The sequence below is a fragment of the Drosophila innubila genome (genome assembly GCF_004354385.1).
Source record: "Drosophila innubila isolate TH190305 chromosome 3L unlocalized genomic scaffold, UK_Dinn_1.0 0_D_3L, whole genome shotgun sequence".
Taxonomy (NCBI): Eukaryota; Metazoa; Arthropoda; class Insecta; order Diptera; family Drosophilidae; genus Drosophila; species Drosophila innubila.
The window spans coordinates 16,176,366-16,197,522 of record NW_022995376.1 but is presented as its reverse complement, the minus strand read 5'-3'; the positions used below and the strand labels follow the sequence as shown (position 1 = coordinate 16,197,522).

Sequence of the window (21,157 nt, the reverse complement as noted above, 5' to 3'; positions counted from 1 at the left end):
TTGAGACTCTCTCCTAAGATCTCAGGCATTATCGTTTAATTTTTTAATTCCAAGTTTACGTCACAGTTTTTTACTTAAAATCTTTAGATCTGGAATAGGAGTTAATTTATTGAAAAACAGCATTAAAAATATTTAGTTCGACAAAAAAAATGATAAAATGTTTTTTAATGTTACATTTTTTGAATACCCCATACTTTGTATATCATTTTCTTGGTTATCTTTACGGTTTTCTGTTAATAACGCCCTCTGGTATGGCTCCATTTTTATTAACTCCCAATTTACTATAATCAGTCTTCTTCATTATGCAAAATCCTATCACTTCTTCGAGCACTTTCAATTTCACTTTTCTGCTTTAAAGTGCATATACAGCACAGCACAGCACAGCATTTATCTCATTTAGGCCTTGTTTAACTGTCATTAGCAAATACAGAAAATTCATATATTAACTTTCAATTCCATTTAATTGAAATCTCATTCATTTGAGCGCTTCACAACAACTGTCAGACACTTTTCATAAATGTATGTATGTACATATGAATATTTGGTTTCTTTAATTACCTGACAATTAACAATGCAAATTGCAGAGAAACGCCACCTGGCGGCGGTCGTTGAACGTCACTTGGACACGCTATTTTTCCACAAACAACAACCAAAATACCATTGAGAAATATTAAACATATGTAGACAAACAAACATTTCGCTGCTGTTGTTATTTGTTGTTGTTGCTGGCGTCTGTTGTTGTAATAATAACGTGTTAAATTTTCACGTGAAGCATTTCGAATATTTATCGCAGTTACAGCCAAGACAGATACCGCCCACAATTCAACTACATCCCCGATTCACACTCACTTGAATACACATATATACACACTCAAGTGTTGCTAATTAAAATGCAAAAACAAATGTTTACGACTTTTGTTCAACTAATTTAGGGGTAACTACAACAACAACAAAACATAGACCAAAATAGACGCTGGTTTTTTACTTAATGTTTTAAACATGGCCAAGACACGCGATGCCCACGAATTTTGCAGCCAAAGTCAAAGTTTGCATGTTAGAAGACCATAAAAATGAAACGACATAGTTGACAAGAGTCCAGAGAGTCCCAACATTGACATTCAGTTGCATTGCCACAACTGTGTGTATGTGTGTGTGAGTGTGTGAGAGAGTGTCAAGAGAAGACAACTGTCCAATGTGGCAGCTGTTTCTCATTGGACTTGTGATTGTGATTGTCAAATAAATTGAGCTAAAATTAGAGCATTAACAGCAGATGATTTTTAGGTTTGTTTAGTTAGCTTTATAGTCTTACAAATGGTGTTGGGTAGATCTTGAAAACTAATTATATTTTGTATAATGGTGATGAATCTGTTAAGCCATGTTCAACTGTCTGTTTATCTGTACTTAAATTTAAATATTGACTCTTGGGCTTAAAAAACCCACTTACTTTCTTACATTAGAATTAAATAGACACTTTGATTAAATTGAATTAAATTTTAAAAAGTAATTATAAGGAAATTTTATCACTTATTTTACTTATGCCAAAATATAGGTTATTTCTCTTTCTCGTAATCAACACCTAATTTGATTTTAATAAGATTTCTTCTTATTAATCTGACGGATTGAGGTCTTAAGCCCCTTATTGTTGCACTTCCAGCTGTTTGCATGTGTTTTTTTTCGGCTAGTTACAATCTGATGAAATTTAACCCCTATGATTATTAAAGATTACTCGTATTAGCGTTAGGCTTCAAATCATTGGCACGTTTCACCTGGCCCAGTGCCTTTTGCCATTGAGTTTTCAATGTGAAAGTGTGCAGAGAGGTGAGTTCATGTATCTGATAGATACTTGTATTTCTGAAATGTAAAAGAAACAAAAAAAATGCATGTTTTTGGTGCAGTCTTTTTTTTCCTTTATTGTTTTAGTATGGCATGTAAAGGGGAGCCGGGAATATTTGAACAATGAGAGGAGGATATCTCTTGGTTTTTTGGCCACCTGAGGCGATGTCGGCATTGGCAGCGACTGTTGCATGTCATTTTCTGACCGGTATCTCAATAATTCATACGCAATTGTATTGAACAATAAATTAATCACACGAACGAAAGCTGCACACACGAATATAAAAACGTCATATAAACAATGGCCAAACACAGTTGTAGTTATATATATCCGAATGAATCCATTGGATACAGATACATGGATGCATTTGCAAATGAATAAATATTGAAACAGCGTGGCGGGAAATTAAAAGGCAATTTTCCGACCAGATTAAACAGAGATCGAACGTGTTTTCTACAGTGCAAAAGTCAATTAATCATTAAAGAAAATACTGTGTTCATGTGCATGTCGAGCTTGTTACCGTTGTTGTTGTTGTTGCTGTTGTTGCTGTTTGCGGTTGTTTGCTGCGTTGTGGTTGTTGTTGTATTTGTTGTTCGTGGCACAGGAAACATCGCTCGGCGTCTGTCTCGCAATGTGTGTAAAGTAAAAGTAACAACAAAAAGAAAAAAGAAAATAGAAGCCGCGACAATGTGCAATAGTTGCACAATTAGAGACATTTCACAGATACCATTCGCAAATTCCAACAACTGACTTTATTACAAAGGCCGCCTCGTTAGATCTCCTCCTGGTTCCTGCCTTCCTTCAGTTGAGAAACTTGTTTTTGCACACAATTTAATTGTTGCACTTTTCTATTATTTATAGCACCCGCCGTCATAAAGTTAAATGTCTAGACTTCAGACTCTAGAGTCTGCCCAATTGGCAGCCCATGACTCAGTCAATCAGTCGGCTAGTCATTCAGTCAGTTAGCTAGCTAGTCAAGTCAACAACCAAACAAAAAATAGTTGTTTTCGTGTCCAGTTTACTGCGCACACGCCTTTGGACGAGGACCTTACATAACCAGTCGACCTAAAATAAAGTAAGAAATAACCCAATTTTATTGTGTGGATTTATAAGGAAAATAGTTGAGCTAGCAATATGGTACTATAATTTGAATTGGTTTGTAAAGCATTTTATTTGTCATTCAATTTAAAATTAATCATTCAGTTTATGTTTGCACTCTTTTTTCATATTTTTTCTCCCTCATATTTCGATTAGATTCAAACCTATTCTATCAATTTCTTATCAGAAATGAATCGACACGTATTTTATTGCTAAAAAAAATAAAACACTCTTTACTGTTTGGGAAACTTCTTTATCAGTATAGTACACAGGCAAAGCTTGGTAATCCCATTTAACTACTCTCAGAAAAATATGCCATCCTAAAATTAGTTACGACCGTACTTGAATTTATACCGTTTCGTTCTTCAATTTTTAAGATTGCTATGTACTAAAAATCTTGAATTAAGTATAAATCGATCTTAAATTTAAAATTCTGACTTCACATTCCTATGGCAGCTATCCGAAATAGTAGTCCGATTTTAACCAAACTTAGTCTGATCATATAAGACCATGACAAATATATAATCCGTGAGTCTCGTAAAGTTACCACCAGAAACAACTGAGTTATTTGTACTAAACTAGTTTAAGATTTGTTTGTACTTAAAATAGTTTTTATCAAGATTTAAATAAAGTTAAAAATAAGAACGTTTCGTACTAAAAACAAGTACGTTTTGGGATACTTCTTTTGCATTGTCGAACCTTAGAATTCTCAACTGGTTCTAGCGACGCAAATGTGACGTTAAGCTTGGATCGCTGGTATAATCAGCACCTACTCCGAAAGGTCGCTAACCAAGAAAATACACCATTATTTAATGGTATTTAATTTTGGTATTTTGCTTAATTTTAGTTCACATACTAGTGTATGTTTTAAGATTAAAATTAATTAATTATGACAATGTTTTGTACTAGAAACAAGTACATTTTGGGTTTAGTTCAAGATTTTTGTATACTTAAAGTAGTATGTTTTCAATTTTATCAGACTTGAACTAAACCCAAAACGTACTTAAAGTATCGCCGAAAAATCTCATTTTAAGATTTCCGTACTTGCGAACTTGAAATAAGATTTTCGTTCTCAACTTTAGAAATTCCGAACCTAGACAGCTTTTGAGATCGTTTGTACTTGAAAATGGCCTTTTTAAGTACGGAAATCTTGATTTTTTTTTCTGAGTGTACATATTCTTTTTTAAGTTAATTCAATTTCTTAGGTATTTATGAGATGCCAAGAGTTGTTCACTAATGTCTTATTTGAATTGAAGTTTGTCTCGTTGATTGCAAGAAATCGAAAGTGAATTGCCAGTCCAAACAAATGGAGCATCTAATTGTTGGATGTCTATATATTTTGTCACACACACACGCACACACACACACACTTATACACGCACAGCATGATATGATTTTAATTGAATTGAAGCAAAAGGAGCGAAAACGAAGTTTGAAACGTGAACGTTAATAAAGCTGTAAACATATCAATTACTGACATTTCAATGCGTTGCCATGGCCCAATTATGGCTCTTTTTCTCGCTCTCTAGCTCTTCTTCCTCTTTCTGGCACTAGAGACTTTTTCCAACCGCCCCCCCTCCCCTTGTTGATGCATTGTCTTCTTTCGATTGCAACGCCGCATTGACAACTTGAAGATTTATCTATGGCTCCATTGACAGCCATACAGAGAGGCAAACCATCAAATGCCAAAACTAAACTTGTCTCAAAAGAGGTGAAGGGGATGGTGGGTGGGGTGTAAAGAAGGTAGAGGGGGGGTGATAGTGTGCCGCCTCTTTGGCTACTGTCAGTAGTCAGTAGTCTGTATCTTTCTCCCTCCGCTTCACTTGCTGAGTCACTTTTTCTTTCTCAACTTGTCGCCTGCCATTTTATCAAACGAATCTGTGGCATTTCATTTGCTTCTGCAGCCCACACATCTGCCGCAAATGTCTTTGCAGCGAGTTTGCCACATGAAGTGCAATTGCAACTGCAACTTCAACATCAGCATCAACTTCAAGCGTCGTCAATGAGAAGTCCGCAGATATTTTATCTATGAGTTGTGTGTGCTTGTGCATTGTTCGTTGCTCGCTGTTCGCTGTTCGTTATTTGTTGTTGGACTTTCGTTTGGCATCGTCTAGTTGCGTCGTCGTCTCTTTCCTGAAAGTGAATCTCAAATATTTCTTGATTATGTGCAACCAAGAGATTGTGGCAAGCTGTCCGTTGGCTGCGCCCAAGGCAAAAAGGCTATGCCGAATTCGCATATCGGCTTCAATGCAATGTAACAAGGTCATGTGAGAGATTTCCCCACCTCCCCGCCCAACTAACAATGTCGTTGTCTGTCCTCAGTGTTTCCCCCCTCCCTCTGGCCAAGTCAAATGCTGGTCATATCTCCAGCATCTTTTGGCTCATTTGGTGTTTGTCTCTTGCTTTGCTTTTTATATTGTTTTTACTTTTCTGTATATTTTTTTTTTTTTTGTATTTTATTTTTCTTTTGCCAACGCATTTCACTTTCTACTGCATTTCGAATGCATTTTTGTAGCTACTGTTGTTGTTATTGTTGTTGTTGTTGTTGTGACGACAAGTGGGCCGAAATCGACAACTTTGACTTTTCTTCTTGACGCTTTTCACTTTCATTAGCGCATTTTGGCGTTTCCTTTTACCATATTTTTTAGCTGACCATGAAAATACATATTCATTTCATTTAATTTTTAGTTCGTTTTAGCTGCAATTCCCATGGCGTTGCCACTTGACATCCGAATCTAACACTACTCTTATATCACATGTCATGGACTTAAACACTCCACTTGCAATCAGAGTCTCTCTGTCAGTTCTGTCAACTTCTCAACATCTCAGCTTCTTAGCTTCTCAGTTTCTATGTCATGCTCGAGTCACAGCTTTGTTTGAGCTCAGACAGCCAAAAAAAAATAATACTTTGCTTTGATTTGAATATTTTTTTGCTTTTTCTTACGCATTTGTATTTACACACCTGACAGAATTTCCGACTTGGTTCCGTGTGCTCTTCTGTTGCACTCGACAAACGTATTGAATTTCATTTTGAAAAGACGCAAACAAAACTCAAGATATGAGAATACTTTGAAATTACTCTTGTTGGCTCTGAAAGCTGAGTATACTGTTATGCAATTCCAACAAAAAGGTGTGAAAAGAACGAAGAAGAAATAAATAAAAGATTTGTTTTAGAATAAATATATCAGTTAGCCATAACTTTTGAAAAACTCAACAGAAAGTCTTCTTGATCATTTCTTAGCCTTTAAATTGTTTTGACATACAAATATTAATCATTTGGAATATTCAAAGTTTTTTCAAAATTTGAAATTTCATGTCATTCAAGTATTTCGAATTTTTTTTCTCACGCACACAATTGAGAGTTATCTTTGTTAGTCACTGTTTTAAGCCAAAAATTCGCCCGCATGCTTCAAAATCTTTAGTGGCAAATCTTTGACCTGCTGAAAAAAAAAATGAAAAAGAGTTGAGAATTCTTGCAGAAAGCTGTTTTAATTGAATTTACCCCCTGCAAACTCCCACCATATCGCTTCGTGGCTGGGAAAGGGAACCCAATTATCGCCCGAAGATGTTGACGTCGACGTCGTCAGTTGGCCAACAACAAGCCAAGTTTGGCCAATTGCCTGCTTGACCGCTGACGACCGATGCGCTGCAGCGCAATTGTGCCCATTTCCGACTTCAACTTGACCACAAAAAAAAAAAAGTATAGCTAAATGAAGCGAGAGTGCTAGAGAGAGATAGAGATGTGAGAAAAGCTGGGGTATAGTTTCCCCTCTTACCCCTCAATATCGCGATGTTTTGGTGTTGCCAAAGTAAATCGCCGTTCATTTGTTTTTTCATCGCGTTGTTCGTGCAAATTTCGCTGAGATTTCAGTTTTATAGCCAAGTTTAAGTGTAGGTATTTTAACTATTTATTTGGATATGGCTTAAATTAATGAATTAAATCGTTTTATGGTGATACAAACTAAATGTTATTCCCAATTTAATTAACAATTGTGAGAGTAGGGCATCAGCTAAGAGTTGACTTGATATTATGTAAAAAGTTTTTAATTCTTTTAAGAATTTGTGTCTAGAAATTTGAAATTAAATATAAATTTAATTTAATTTAATTAAATTTATTTATTTTTGTAAAATCTGTTGAACAAAAAAATACTTTTTTAAACTTATAGTAAATTTTAGCAGTTAGAGTATTTAAACTTCGGCGCGACAAAGATTCTAAGATTAGTGAATTTTTTGTAGCTTTTACAAATTGCCCGTAAATGATATTTTCACAACTCGCATCGATCGGTGGCCCCGTAGGCGCCCCCTTGCTTTTTTAGTGGGACCCCAACAAGTGAGAGAGTTCGATGGGGTTAATACGGCCAATAAATTGTTTTGGCGATTTGTTGCTGATTTCTGGCCGTCGTTGCTTTATGGGCCATATTTTTAGTCATTTATTTTTTTTTGTTTTTCCTTTTTTCGGGTCGATTTTTGGTTTTTCGCAAACGCCTAACGGCAATCCGGTAAAAGAAATATTGAAATTTTCGTTCAAATTGTTTTCAATTTAATCGACTTGGTTGCATTTTTCATGCTTAGTCGCCGTGGAGTGCAAATATAATTAATGATAATGAATTGTTATGGACATGGATGAAGTTAGGCTGCCCACCAGCTCCGCATTTCCGAGACGCCCACAAAAGATATAGGGAAATATTTTTTTTTGGCGGCAGGCAAATGTCGTGCGACGAATTTTTTTGCGAATGATGTTTAATTTTATTTAAGTTACGTTTGTTTTTTTCTATGCCTTGTTCATTTATAGTGGGAGTTGGAATTGGAGTTGTAGTTGAAGTTAAAGCCGAAACTGAGACTGAAGTTGAGGTTGAGGTAAAGTTGATTTATCACTCGAGTGGCGAGCGAAAGGTTGCCATAAAAATGTTGCTAAACAAATGTTGACGCAGCCTCATTGGAGCTGAGGTAAAAGCTTTCAAAAGTTTTTCTTTATGGTTCACTTTTGATTTTGTTTTTTTTTGGTTTTTGCTTTCCTTGATCGCCTGTTGTTGCCGCATTATGCAATGTGCCTCGGCCAAGTGCTAATAAAATCAGTTAACAATTTTCATTTGTTGTCATTTGTCAAAAGTGGAAGACAACACAACTTGTTGTAATTTCCGCTTCATTCGATTTTCATTTTGCTAACAATTTTTTTAAATCATTTCTGCACATTTGTTTTTAACACGCATTTCGACATTTTTTTTTTTTATCTTTACAGAGTTTTTGGCACAGAAAGTGAATTGAAAGGCAATTGCTGTAGTTACCACGCGTCCCTCTCTGTCTCTGGCAATCACCTCATCCACATTCTCAACATTGGATTGGAGTGGAGCCAACAACATTGTTGGTCACTTTTCACAATAAGGTATTTATTATGTTGGTTTATAAACATCATAATGAGCATTTAATGGCACTGCAATAATATTGAGTTGACTTGCTTGTTAATGATTTAATGATGATCATAATGATGATTGGTATAATAGACAATGCGCTTGACATTGAAACTATTTCAAATGTACTGCAAACAATGGGAAATATAGGTGTTTAGGTCAAGGAAATTTAAAATGGTTTATAGTGATCGTAAAGAAATTGAGTAAAAATAAATAAAAAGCGAGGAGTGAAAATAAAGAAATAGAAATGTTAATAAAGTAAAATAGGTGTTGGAATTTGTGAAGCTCTTATTAACTAAATTTTAATATTTCTTTAAAAAATTTTCGTTAACATTCTTAACCTTGTTAGTCCATAAATATGTCTGAAATATTGTTTACCTCATATGTACTTGATTTTTATTCAAATTTGATAGTTGCTGTTCTAAAAATAATTTATATTTGTGTTAAAATTTCACAATTTTTTTTGTACTTCAAATTTTTTGCAATAATTAAGACAGTTGAAATGCAATTTCATAATATGATTGAATATCTTATTTACGAAATACTTAAAAAAGTTTATAAACATATTTATTATAATAAAAGCACGATAGTGCAGTCTTTTCTATATATTTCTATATATCGTATTCTTTTTATGCTTTGGTTTCCTTTCTAAAGAGCTGTCACATCTAATGAGCAAGTAGCTTGATATATTTGAAGTAAGTGGGTTACAGAAATCCCCAATCTATCATTGGTACTCTCTCCCGTTGCCATTTCTTCGACTAGATTCTATTTTTTTTTTGGATTTAGCTAACTCACCCAGTTTCCAAAGTAAAGTATATACATAATTTCTTAAGTCAAAAAAAAGTGACATTCCAGGAACTGTAGCCTAATCAACTCTGTCGTATCTGTTTCATAATTTATGCCGAGTTGCATAGAGACCGCTAATTTGGTAGCTTGTTATTAGTTTGTTTTTTTTTTGGGAGTTATTTACAACACCTGTCGTTTGACCATTACAAACGACTTCCCTTTGACAGAAACAGGCGATTGGTGGGGCGTGGTCAAATCTCTGGATGCTTTTTTATTTCTTTTTATTTTTATTTTTAAATATCTAGCGCAGAACAAATGGAAACATGTTCGAGCCACAAAACACGACACATTTATCATCTACATAACTCTGTCTGTGTGGAATGGGGACCCCAAAATGTATTATAACTTGTAGACAAATTTGCTGGCGAACGAAAAAAAAAATATACTCTTTTGGGCGATTAGCGACCACTTTGGAGCGGGAGTCGAGCTTCGGTTTGTTGTTGCACGTTGCTCGTTGCAGGTGCCTCGTTGTCTTTTTTTGGGGCGGCAACAAGCGGTGTTTGCATGTTCAACATTTGTCCACACTGCTCGATAACTTTCGTTTCTCCTGGACCACGTTCATGTGCTGGCAATTCTCTAATTGCTTTGCAACAGCTTCACCTCCTTTGTCTTTGTCAAAGCATTGTTCCCCCCTTCACCCTGATATACTTTGGCCTTTTCTTGTCGCGTTTCTCGCTCTGTGTTGTGTCCATTTTCATGTCGCCCATATAACGTTGCCACATTTGGCTTGCAAATATTTGCAACAACGCGTTGCCATTAGCTCTAACTTAACCTAAGGAATTTTGCAATGTTTTCATTTTCAGTTGACATTTTTAAACATGTTTTAAGACTTGTTCGAAATTGTACCCTATGTGAGTTGAGGATTGTTTGTTAGCTTAAGGGTACATTTTTTAATGTCCCAATAAACCCTATGTGTCAGATAAAGTATCACATAAAACCAAGCTAGAATTACAGATGTCAATTTAATGTTTAATTTACTTATTATTGACTCAATTTTTAATTTTAATAGTACCATAAATAATAAAAGAAAGCTGTAGCACATGGAATTGCAATAAATAAACATTAATAATAATAACCCTGTAAATCACTGTGACAAATAAGCGCTATTTGGAATATTATCTGACATATAGGTAATATGTGCCAGATAAATAAAAACAGTGGATGGAAAAACATGTAAAATAGCGTATATTTAACTGTGCCATTTTTATTGACTTAACATTGATTTATTGTGACAAAAAATCTTCTAATTATTCATTTTGAGCTCTTTGAAAAATCAGTTTTTAACAACTAAAATTCGAAATTTGTTTGCCATTTATATTTAAATCTGACACCTAAATTTGTCATGCAATTGATAAATGAAGTTATTAATTGGACTCTTTAGCAGACAGTTAGTCTTTTGTGAAACAGTGTTATGTTTGACTTTATCTAGACATTGAAAAATCGACTCTAATTATCATAAAACAATAGTTGTGGTTGAAGTGTAGGATAAAGGGAGCATTTAGCTAAGTGTAGCGCAATTTTTAAGCCTTAATTTCCCACACTAGCTAACACAGCATCCTTCAACTCACCAAAAAGTTGTCCAAGCAACCACAAACCATAAATTAACAATTCATTGTCTTAAGGTGGTAACTTGACTCCCTCTTTCATCCCCCTTCAGCTGGTTGCTCTAGTTTACTAGTTGGACCACAAGTTGTTGTCGTTGTCGCAGTCGCAGTTGTTGTGGTTGCTTTGTGGTTGAGGTTGACATGCCGCTTGAACCCACCAAATTTACCTCCTAGGGTGCCACAAAAAGGTTTCGTTTTCTGTAGTTGTTTTTCTTTTTTTTTTTTTGTAATTGCTGATTGCCGATTGTTGTTGTTTTTTACAAGTCAATATGGTTATTGTTATTGTCATTGGCGCATTGCCTGCAATTTGGCCATTTGGCAACGACAAACGGCAACTGCAACTTGAATTGCAATTGCAACTGCAACGGCGACAACTTTACGTGTGTGTGCCCAACTCTGGCAACATGTTGCCAGGCAGTTAACAATTCATTAGGTGTTGCATTGCTGTTTGTTGTTGTTGTTGTTATTATTGCTGTTACTGGTTGCAAGCGGCAAGTAATAATTTATGGCATGTTGTGCCTTGCAGCTAACTTGATTCAATTGTGGTCAACTTGGCCAACTTGCAACGCGCCAAATGCGTCGCAAACGATTCTTGGAAGAATTTACAGAGCTTAAAACACACTGATCAAATAGATAATTTATGCAATACAATATTCAAACGGTCTCTGGAATGTCGACTCTGTGCTTTGCAGTCTGTCATAAATTGTCATCAGCAGCTGCTGTTTGTTTTTGTTTGTTCAAAAAATGTCTGACCTCCACAAACGGTCTACAGTTTGTCTAGTTTCGTTATTTCTTTTTTTTTGTCCAAATACCTGACGCTTAGTCATGTCTTATTCTAAGTTTCTTACGACAAAACCGGATGTCTTAATTTTGGCCAAGTTTGTACGGCTGATAAGTAGAACAATGCTTATGGTATAATACAGTCATACTTGGCTAAGTGATAAGTTATTTAAGTACGTTTAATTAAGCTAGTTTGAAAGAATGACAAGCTGTCAGAAAAGTTATTCTTAGTTTCTCTCTCTTTTAGCTCTTAGTTTCAAATATAAACCAAATAATTAAATGTCTCTTTTCAATTCGAATCGTTTTCTAGCAAATCGTTTATATACAAATTAGCAAAGTTCTGCTGTATATATTTGCTACCAATTGATTAGCTTTAGTTAATTGGAATTGACGGTCCCCTTAAGACCTTTACTTATCTTTATTTCATTTTGATTCTTAACTAATCTAGACACACGAGTGCTCAAAGTTCAAATAGTTAAAGCAAATGCAAGTCAAGTGGCAACACAATAGCTTTCAATTATCTACGATATTTACTTTAATTTAGCGTGAGAACTTAAACATTTTCCATATAGAACGTACTTAACATCCGCAGGAAAAAAACACCAAATATTAGATAATATGAAAAAATGAGATCAAAAGATTTATAAACTATTATAAAGGCACAGCAAAATGAAACGAAAACGAAAGTTTGTTTTCATTTTCATTCAATTTGAGTTCTATTGTGAACTCGTTTTTATTTTTATTTATATAAGAAAACTAAACTCTGGAATGTCTTCACTTTTTTTTTGGCAGATTTACGAGCTTATCATTGTGTGCACCACACATTCAACTCTTTTCTACATTTCTGTAATGTTTTTAAAGTTTTTCTTTGGCTTTTTAGGAACTTGACTTAATTTTTTGTTTGTTAATCGCTTTGTTTGTTGTCGTTTTGTCGTTTTTTGGTTTTTAGCTCTATCCAAATATTTGCTGTCATCATTTTTATGCCTCTATTTCTTTATTATCTTTTTTTCTTTTCTCTTCTGTTTTGCTGCTTTGCTTTGTTTATTAATTGCGACCGCGTGTATTTTGGTCTATAGATGGCTTTATGTGTGCTGTTCATGTTTGGCATAAACTTGGGTCCAAATAACTTTTCCTGGAATTAAGTCGTCTATTACCGCATATTTGCTCACTCAGTTTTTAGTTTAGTTCCAGTGGCTTAGTCTCTTATGTAATGTCCGACCGACCGAAAGACAGGTGACAGACGACCTCCCCCACCCCACACACACACACATAATGACACCATGAAGCACTCGGAAATGTGAATGGATTTTTTTGACTTATGGGCGAAAGGTTAAAGCACTTTTGTCTGCCTCTTAATTTGCTTAAAACTCATCAATAAAAAATCTGCATAAATCTGTTGTTAAGTGTTTCGTTTGTCGTATTACTATTTTTGTCACATTATCGGTCATCTATATTAATTAAGTTGTTTAAAGTATGATTGATTTGCTGTGATTCAAATAAAAGGACTTTACAAATTAATTGTTTGATTTACAAATAAAAAGAGATATTTTATTAAAAATTTTAGTTGAAAATAAAAGTTTAAGAAAGTGACATATAAGGAAATCTAAATGCATTAGTAGTCTAAAATGTAATACAAGATAATATATAATAGTAGCTTTAAAACAGATAGAATGTCAAATTGAGTTGTATATTATTTCCCATAATTTTCATTTTTGGCTTCTTTTAATTGCCAAAATTTTTTTTTTTTTGACTGTTTCACAATCTAAACCTTTTATTAATAAAACCTACATGGATTAAATTGCATATTAATTATGATTATTAAATAATAGGGCGCCGCATTAAACTTTTGCAAATGTAAATACATAATAATAAAAAAGCACGTCAAGCCTTAAAATTATAATATTTCTTAATGAGTCATGGGCTTGGACTCATGTGTGAATGACCGGCCTGACGAGGAGTAAGAGAGAGGGAGAGAGACAATAAGAGTGGGAGAGGGCTATGACGTGGTTTTGGTTTGTGGCAAACTCGCAATTTGCATGCACGTCAAACACAAATTGAGGGAGGGGAAAAGGAAGTTTATGGTGAGGGAGCATTGGTTGCTCTTGACTATTTCTGTTTATGGTTGCTTTTGCTTTTGTTGTGTGACTAACTCAAAGTGCTTCTCGAGCTGCTGAAGTGGCTAAAAGGCCTGACCAGAGAAGTGTCGAGTTCCTCCTCCTCAGTGTAATAATCGGCGACGTTGTAAATGCCATAAATACATTATTTATACGTAGACAGACGTATTTATACGTTAACGATATGTTTTGTGTATGTGTGTGTTTGTGTTTTGGCCAATTCATTTGGCCATGTGTAGGTTGGCAGTTAAAGTTTCGCTTTCGCTTGACCAAAATCACGCTGTTGTTGCCAACAATTTTTCGCAAAACACAAGAATTAACAAAAGCGAAAAGTGCAAGTCTAGCGAGGGCAAGAGAAAGAGTGATGGGGAGTGCGAAAGAGGCAGACAGAGTCCCCTTTAAATTGCCCCGAGGCTCAAGTTTTGCCTGAAGCCAAAACTCCTAACAATTATAGTGCCTGTAAAAACAGAAGAAAAAAAACATTATTTACTGCTTTTAGCGGCGATTTGTGTGTCGTGGCACGCCCCCCAGCCCCTTTGCTACCGCCTTCGCCGACAACTGCCGACAATTGTGCCGCCCCCTCCCACTTTTGTGTGGATCATTTTGCGGTTTTTCGGCGTTTTACAGTTTATCATTGCCTGTTTTTCAGCCGTAACTAGGGTATATTAGGTCAGCAGTCAAATATGAAGTTGTATAATGGTAGCCGGGATAATACATAGTTTTTTTTTACATGGGTTTTCCTGAATTTTAGAAACTAGTGATGTAAATCGGTTAAGATTTGATAAAGTTATGACAGCTTAAAGTTTTTAAATTAGATTAATTGAATCATATTAACTTAAATTCTTTAAAAATAGCAGTTCTATATTCTTGAAAAATATATTTAAATGAATAATTTTTAAAAAATTCTTTGTGAAAAAGAAGAGTACGTAAAAAGCAATATAATTTCTTCCAGATAATGCTTATTCCATACAAATATTGTATTTCCTTTTCAATGCCTTACAGGGTATATGCAGAGTCACCATCAGATCTGCAAAAGTGAGCGTTATTGTTGTTGTTGTTACTACTGCTGCTACCTCATATCTTAAGTGGCTAAATAAACGCTGGCAGCCAATTTTGGAGACCCAAAGTTTAGCGTGCAACTCGATTTGCATACAAATATGGCCCACAAGTGTTTCTGCGACTAATTTCGTATGAAAATTTGATTGCTCGCGATTAGAATCGTGTTCATTGTTTTGGGTGCCGACTCAGCGACTCCCCTCCAACCACCACCCCCTCCAACCACCACCCACCGACACGCCCCTGTCTCTGCCCCTTGATCAACTGCCCCTTGATCAACTGCCCCTACATAAATGTAAAGTGTTTGCTTTTGTTTATTGTAGTTGTTGGTTTCATTGTTTGCTTTGTTGCCAATGTTGGTTCTCTTTTGGAATTAAGTAATACTCGTGATTATTATAAATTTTTTTTTTGTTTGGTTTCAGTCTCGCCTTATAAGCGTCCAGAGTCGTCGACCTTCCCCTGTAATTATGTAGTTGTCAGTTTACAGTTGGCTTTAATTGCCATTTACAATTGTTACCATTGTTGTGTTGTGGGTGTGATATAAGATATGATCCGGCTTAACAACTCTTAACTGTCTAACTCTGCACTCGAAAAGCCCCTTTTAATGTTCTTTATTGTCAACTGATTTAATGATAACACCAGATTTGGTAATCCCAATTAGCAGTACTGTAATTTCTAGATGAATAAATAACGTGTGTGTTGTAATGTTATCAAAATGTTTAAACTAGTGGTAGAGCATAGATAGAAATAAGTAAAACGGGAAGTAAGAAAGGAAATAGAGCTTGCTTAGCAATAAAATTTGAATTTAATTTATAAATGAATTAAATTTAATTCAATGCAATATTAAATGTTACTAAGCGTTACAAATAATTATACAATGTTTAAGAGAATTTAATAACAGTTTTTTTGTGTTTTATTCAATATGTATAGCTTTTTCCAAAAAAGGTATATCTAAAAATATTTATTAAACATCTATCTGTGCAATTTTAGCTTTATTTATGTTAAACGCTACCTTTTTAAATATGCCTTTTAACTAATTCGCGTTAAACGCTTTTGTTGTTTTTTTTAATTACAGTGAAATTAGCAATTAATTTTTTATCAAAATAACGAAAAGCGTATTTTGCATAAAACAAACGAACGGAAAGCGAAGGAAGAAAAATAAAAAAGGGAAACGAAAACAATCAAAAAAGGAAAAAAAGTAAATCGAGGCAGGAACTGGAACTGAGCCCACACAAAGGTCGCGATTCACACAGCGGAACGGTGGCATGAAACGAAACCAGCAACATGATGGCAGACATGCAAATTTGTGCATTTTAAATACATCAACAACAACAACAACAACAACAACAACAACAACAACGAAACGCGAATAGCAACAAAAAGCAGATTTTAAGCAAATTAATTAAATTAACATACACATGGAAATCGGAACCAAAAAACAAAAATAAAAACAATTAGCAACCAACACTATGGAAGCTGTTGCCACAAAAGCGAGACATGCAAATGAAACGGAAAGAGTAATAAAAGAAGTAGAAAAAGAAGTTCAAGAAGATGTAGAAGAAAGTGTAATGACAGAAACTGCGATTACGATTGCGACGTCATTTTGTAGCAACCAAGAGACTGAAATAGCGGCCATGATGAAGTGCGGTGATGTTGCAACTGCAACCAACGGCACCAACATCGATACAACAACAACAACAACAACTAAAACAACAACGACTACTATGAGATTGGATGATGTGGTTGCATTTGTCATGCCGGCAACACCGCCACCACTAGCAGCAACAACCACAACAACAGTCACACCACGCACCACCACCAAATCAGGCATAATGCCCAAAGCCACCAAATCAGCTAGCAACAGTCGCAGCAGCTCGCTAAGGAAACAGCGACATCACTTGGATATCGACGGTGGTGCTAGCGGTGGTGCCGGTGGCGGTGGTGTTGGCCAGCCAAAGGGCAGCGGCAACGATATGAAAACATCGCAATCGATGACCTCGCTGCCAGCGGATGAGTTGCAACAGGAACGCCGTGATGTCATTCAGGCCAAGTTGCATCTGGAGCGGCCCTACAACAGCCTCAAGGTGAGTGTGGTGCAGGTGGTGCAGTTGCGACTGCTGGTTTCTCAATGTCTCTGTGCCGTAGGCTGTGCGCATAAATTTGTAATTGAGAGTTGAATATTTTCTGAGTTTACACGGAAAAAAATCCAGGATTTAAAGAATATTTAATTTTAACGATTTGTAAATTTATATTATATTTTAGTATAAAACAACACCTTAAACTTGATTCTGAGACCTTTTATTTTTTTTGTAAAAAATCAAGAAGAATTGGATAAAAATTTTGATTTGTAAAGTGACTAGCTCCGAAGTCTGACCAACTTCAAACTTTTTTTGTAAAAAATCATGTGAAATTGAACAAAAATTTAGACTTGTAAAGTGGCTAAATCCGCAGTCTGACCAACTTCAAACTGTCATAACTTGATCAAAACTGAACCGATTTTAAAGCGGAATGTCATTTCGATCATGTTTTGGCATCTTAATTCATTCTACATTCAAATTTAATTAATATTGAAAAAAAAATATTTCTTCTCTGGATGTTGGTTTTGAATTCAAACCATAGGGTCCCCCCTTTGAAATTTCGAAAATTCAAAATTTTAAATCTCAAGTTTTCACTTTTAATCAACTCCTTATATCGTAATTAGTATGAAACAACACTTTAAACTTGACTCTGAGACCTTTCATTTTTTTGTAAAAAATCATGTGAAATTGAACAAAAATTTAGACTTGTAAAGTGGCTAAATCCGCAGTCTGACCAACTTCAAAATGTCATAACTTAATCAAAACTGAACCGATTTTCAAGCGGAATGTCATTTTGATCATGATTTGGCCTCTTAATTCATTCTACATTCAAATTTAATAAATATTGAAAAAAAAATATTTCTCCTCTGGATGTTGGTTTTGAATTCAAACCATAGGGTCCCCCCTTTGAAATTTCGAAAATTCAAAATTTTAAATCTTAATTTATCACTTTTAATCAACTCCTTATATCGTATTTAGTATAAAAACAACACTTAAGCTTGATTCTGAGACCTTTCATTTTTTTTGTAAAAAATCATGTGAAATTGAACAAAAATTTGGACTTGTAAAGTGGCTAAATCCGCAGTCTGACCAACTTCAAACTGTCATAACTTGATCAAAACTGAACCGATTTTCAAGTGGAATGTTATTTTGATCATGATTTGCCCTAAAAATACATACTGCAAATAAATACATTCAAATATTTTTATATTCGTTCAAAAAAATTTTTTTTTGCCCTAGGTCTGTTTATTTCGATGTCATATTTATTATAAAACGACATCTTACTATTTTTAAATGTTTCAAAATTGATAAGTTGTACCGTAACGTACCGGAACTGATACCGGAAAAAACTGAAATAGATCCTTTTACCGAAATAGTTATTTCGGGACGAACCGAAACCGTAACCTACATTTGTTTCGGTTTGATTCCCTATCTTCATCATTTATTCTTTTAAATTTTAATCATTTTGCTCTTACAGACGTTATTTATTTTTTAACTTGGGGTTGACTGATCAAAAATCATAAATTAATTATTTAATTAAAACAATCCCAAACGATGTTGAAAGTTTGCTAATCTAGGATGCTTACGAAATACCTTTAATAATTTCAAATTAAATTATTTCACAAATATATCCCTAAAGAAATCTATTGCTTAAATCAAGAATTTTAAAATTGTTTTTTTAGATTTTGTTGTCAGTGTACATGTCTTTCTCCCTCTCCCTCCCTCTCTTTTTCTCGCTGTTTGCGTTCCACACGCTAACGAGTAGTTGATCTTGCTCAAAAGGGGGAGTATGGAGCAGGAGGGAGAGGGTCAGGGGGACATTGCTCTATTCATGGTCATGTCTTCATGGCGGTGACTTAAATGACAACCTGCCGTTAGAATATGAATTCTTGTCCATGTTATGGCGCTTGTTCTTGTTCTAGTTAAAGTTTTTCTCTCTCTGTCTCTGTCTGTATGTCAGCGGAAATTGCTTTAATAAATTATTAATAAATTTTCATTATTAGCATGCTATTAAAGCGACATAACGGTATCCCATTTGCAACACGTTTCAAATTCCATTGCATTCCAGATGCGCTTAGTCATCAATTAGCAAACTAAACCTAAGTCTGATTAAACTATATTGCGTTATTAAATTACGAAATGGAAACGTTTTTAAAATTAACTTAAACTATTTAATTGTTTATTTATTTAAATAAAATGCATCTTTAGTTTTAATTATTTCATAATTTTTGTAATAGAAAGATGTTATAAATCTAAAAGACTTAACATTTCTTTCATAAACAATACAAAATATTAAATACAAATAAATTTAATTGCAAAATGCCCAAAAATCTCACGTTCCAATTCCAAAAAATTTCTCGTTAATATGCATATTAATAGATTTGTAACGCATTCTGAACCGTTTCGCAGCTCTGCAGCTGCCAATTCAAAATGCAACTGTATGCAAATTTATTGCTGCCACTGTATGCGCTGAGTGGGCGGAAATATTTCGCAGAAAATTCGAGTCATTCAGGGGGCTGATACTTTGAGCTGTTTATTCAATTCAATTAATTACACATGGCACCGCCATTTAATCAATTCAAAGATTTTAAGATCTAATATACAATTGCAATGCCAATGCAATGAGTATTTATTTTCGGCATTGTTTGAGCATTACAACTTTGTGTGAATAAGGAATTTCCTGATGACTTAAATTGTATTTGTAGAGGAGTTGTTTGATTTTTTCTTGAGCACACAAATAAAAATTCATTAATTAATTGCGCGCGCTTTGCAATTTGGAGCGTTGTGAACCGGTTTTGATTGGGGGTTTGACGCTGTTGTATTGTACAGCCCCAAGATGGTTAAGCATATTATCGCAACCATATTTGGCAGCTCAAATTACTTATTTATTAACAACTTTTAATGGTTTCCCCCGACAATAACACTCGCTCTCTCTCTCTCTCTCTTCACGCAGAAAAACTCACAGAGCAGCGGCGGCAACAAGTGCTCTTTGGGCAACAGCAGCAACAATAACAGCAACAACAAAATGCATCGTTACTCTTGGGGCAGCGGCCACAGTCATAGCAGCTCCACCAGTCTGCACAGCAGCGCCACCCTTGGTCTGGGCTCGTCGGGCAAAGACGACCTCTGGGCGGCCATACAGACAAACTACAATTATATTATGGACACAAACCTGCTTGATACGTGCAAAGAGGCGCGGTTTGAAATTGAGGAGGCGCAGCCAACTTCGCGTGAATGTAAATTTACGGGCAGCCAACTTCATGTGAGTACAGTTTTTGAGTTGTCTAGCGTACGATAGCAAATACTTGAGTTAATGCTAAAAAGCGTTGCATACTCTTAGCTGCCTTTATTAAATAAAGTGCATACTTATTCGTACATCTTTAATACATTTCATATATTTATCACAAATTTAGTCAAGTTTCAAACCACTTTAATATTTCTTTGCTTTTGTAGATTTTGGATGAAACCCAACGACAAGAAGGTCTTTGTGAAGATCCCAAGGAGTTGCGGCGTTGGCTACGCGATATGGAAAACAAATTGGAGAGTTCACCAACAATTTCGGAGTTAACTTTGTATAGTAATTCGGAGTTGCAGCGCCATCTAGCAATACACTCGGTAAGTTTGAAATTCAAATACTGTTGCATAAGTTAAGACACAAATGTTGCTGCAACATGCGTATTGCGTTAAAATGAGGCAGTCAGAGATTTGATTAAAAAAGTAAAGTTTATTATGCACTTTCAAGAAGATAAATGTGAAAAAATATTTCAAATATATATCTTGCCTTTATGTTGCAGTTTTCTAGCTGAATCTTTAACTTAACAACCTTTGATATTTTATAAGCTTATTATATGCTTCCCCAACTTTCAAAATAAAGAAAATAAACCTTGAAAGATACATAACGATGATAACAAGCCATAATGCCATACCAGTTAAGACCAGACCAAAATTGAGATACTAATCGTGGGTAAAAGTGTAACGAAGTTGAACACTGAAAATATATTACACGCATTTCATTTTTCTTTTCATTTGCAATGACTTTGACTTTATTTTTCCTTTATTATTATTATATACACATATTTGATTATCGTTTTCCGTCAGTGCGTGGCACATGAAGTTAAAGAAAACTGCAGCCACTTGTTGCCACTAAAGTTGCCGCCCATTGAAATGCAAGTATCTGTAAGATTGTGTAACCGTTACTCAGACAGAGATACAACCTAAAAAAAAAAATAATAATTGGGGGGAACAAGTAGAAAAACAAGAAAGGGAAACAATGTTCCCTTGTTTTCATTATTTTCATTTGGTGTTACGATAATTTATTGTACTGAAAGTGAAAATTGCT

The 21,157-nt window shown here is 34.9% G+C and overlaps 1 protein-coding gene across 1 annotated transcript in view; it reads left to right on the top strand.

The window, feature by feature from the left end:
* Nucleotides 1-21,157, top strand: part of LOC117786499 (putative uncharacterized protein DDB_G0271606) — a 137,626-nt gene that overhangs the window by 26,742 nt on the left and 89,727 nt on the right. The window contains exons 2-5 of the mRNA XM_034624795.1: nt 8,172-8,315; nt 15,816-16,824; nt 19,772-20,080; nt 20,272-20,433. Coding sequence (XP_034480686.1) covers nt 16,210-16,824; nt 19,772-20,080; nt 20,272-20,433 — 1,086 coding nt within the window. The 5' untranslated portion in view covers nt 8,172-8,315; nt 15,816-16,209. The remainder of the gene's footprint in view (nt 1-8,171; nt 8,316-15,815; nt 16,825-19,771; nt 20,081-20,271; nt 20,434-21,157) is intronic.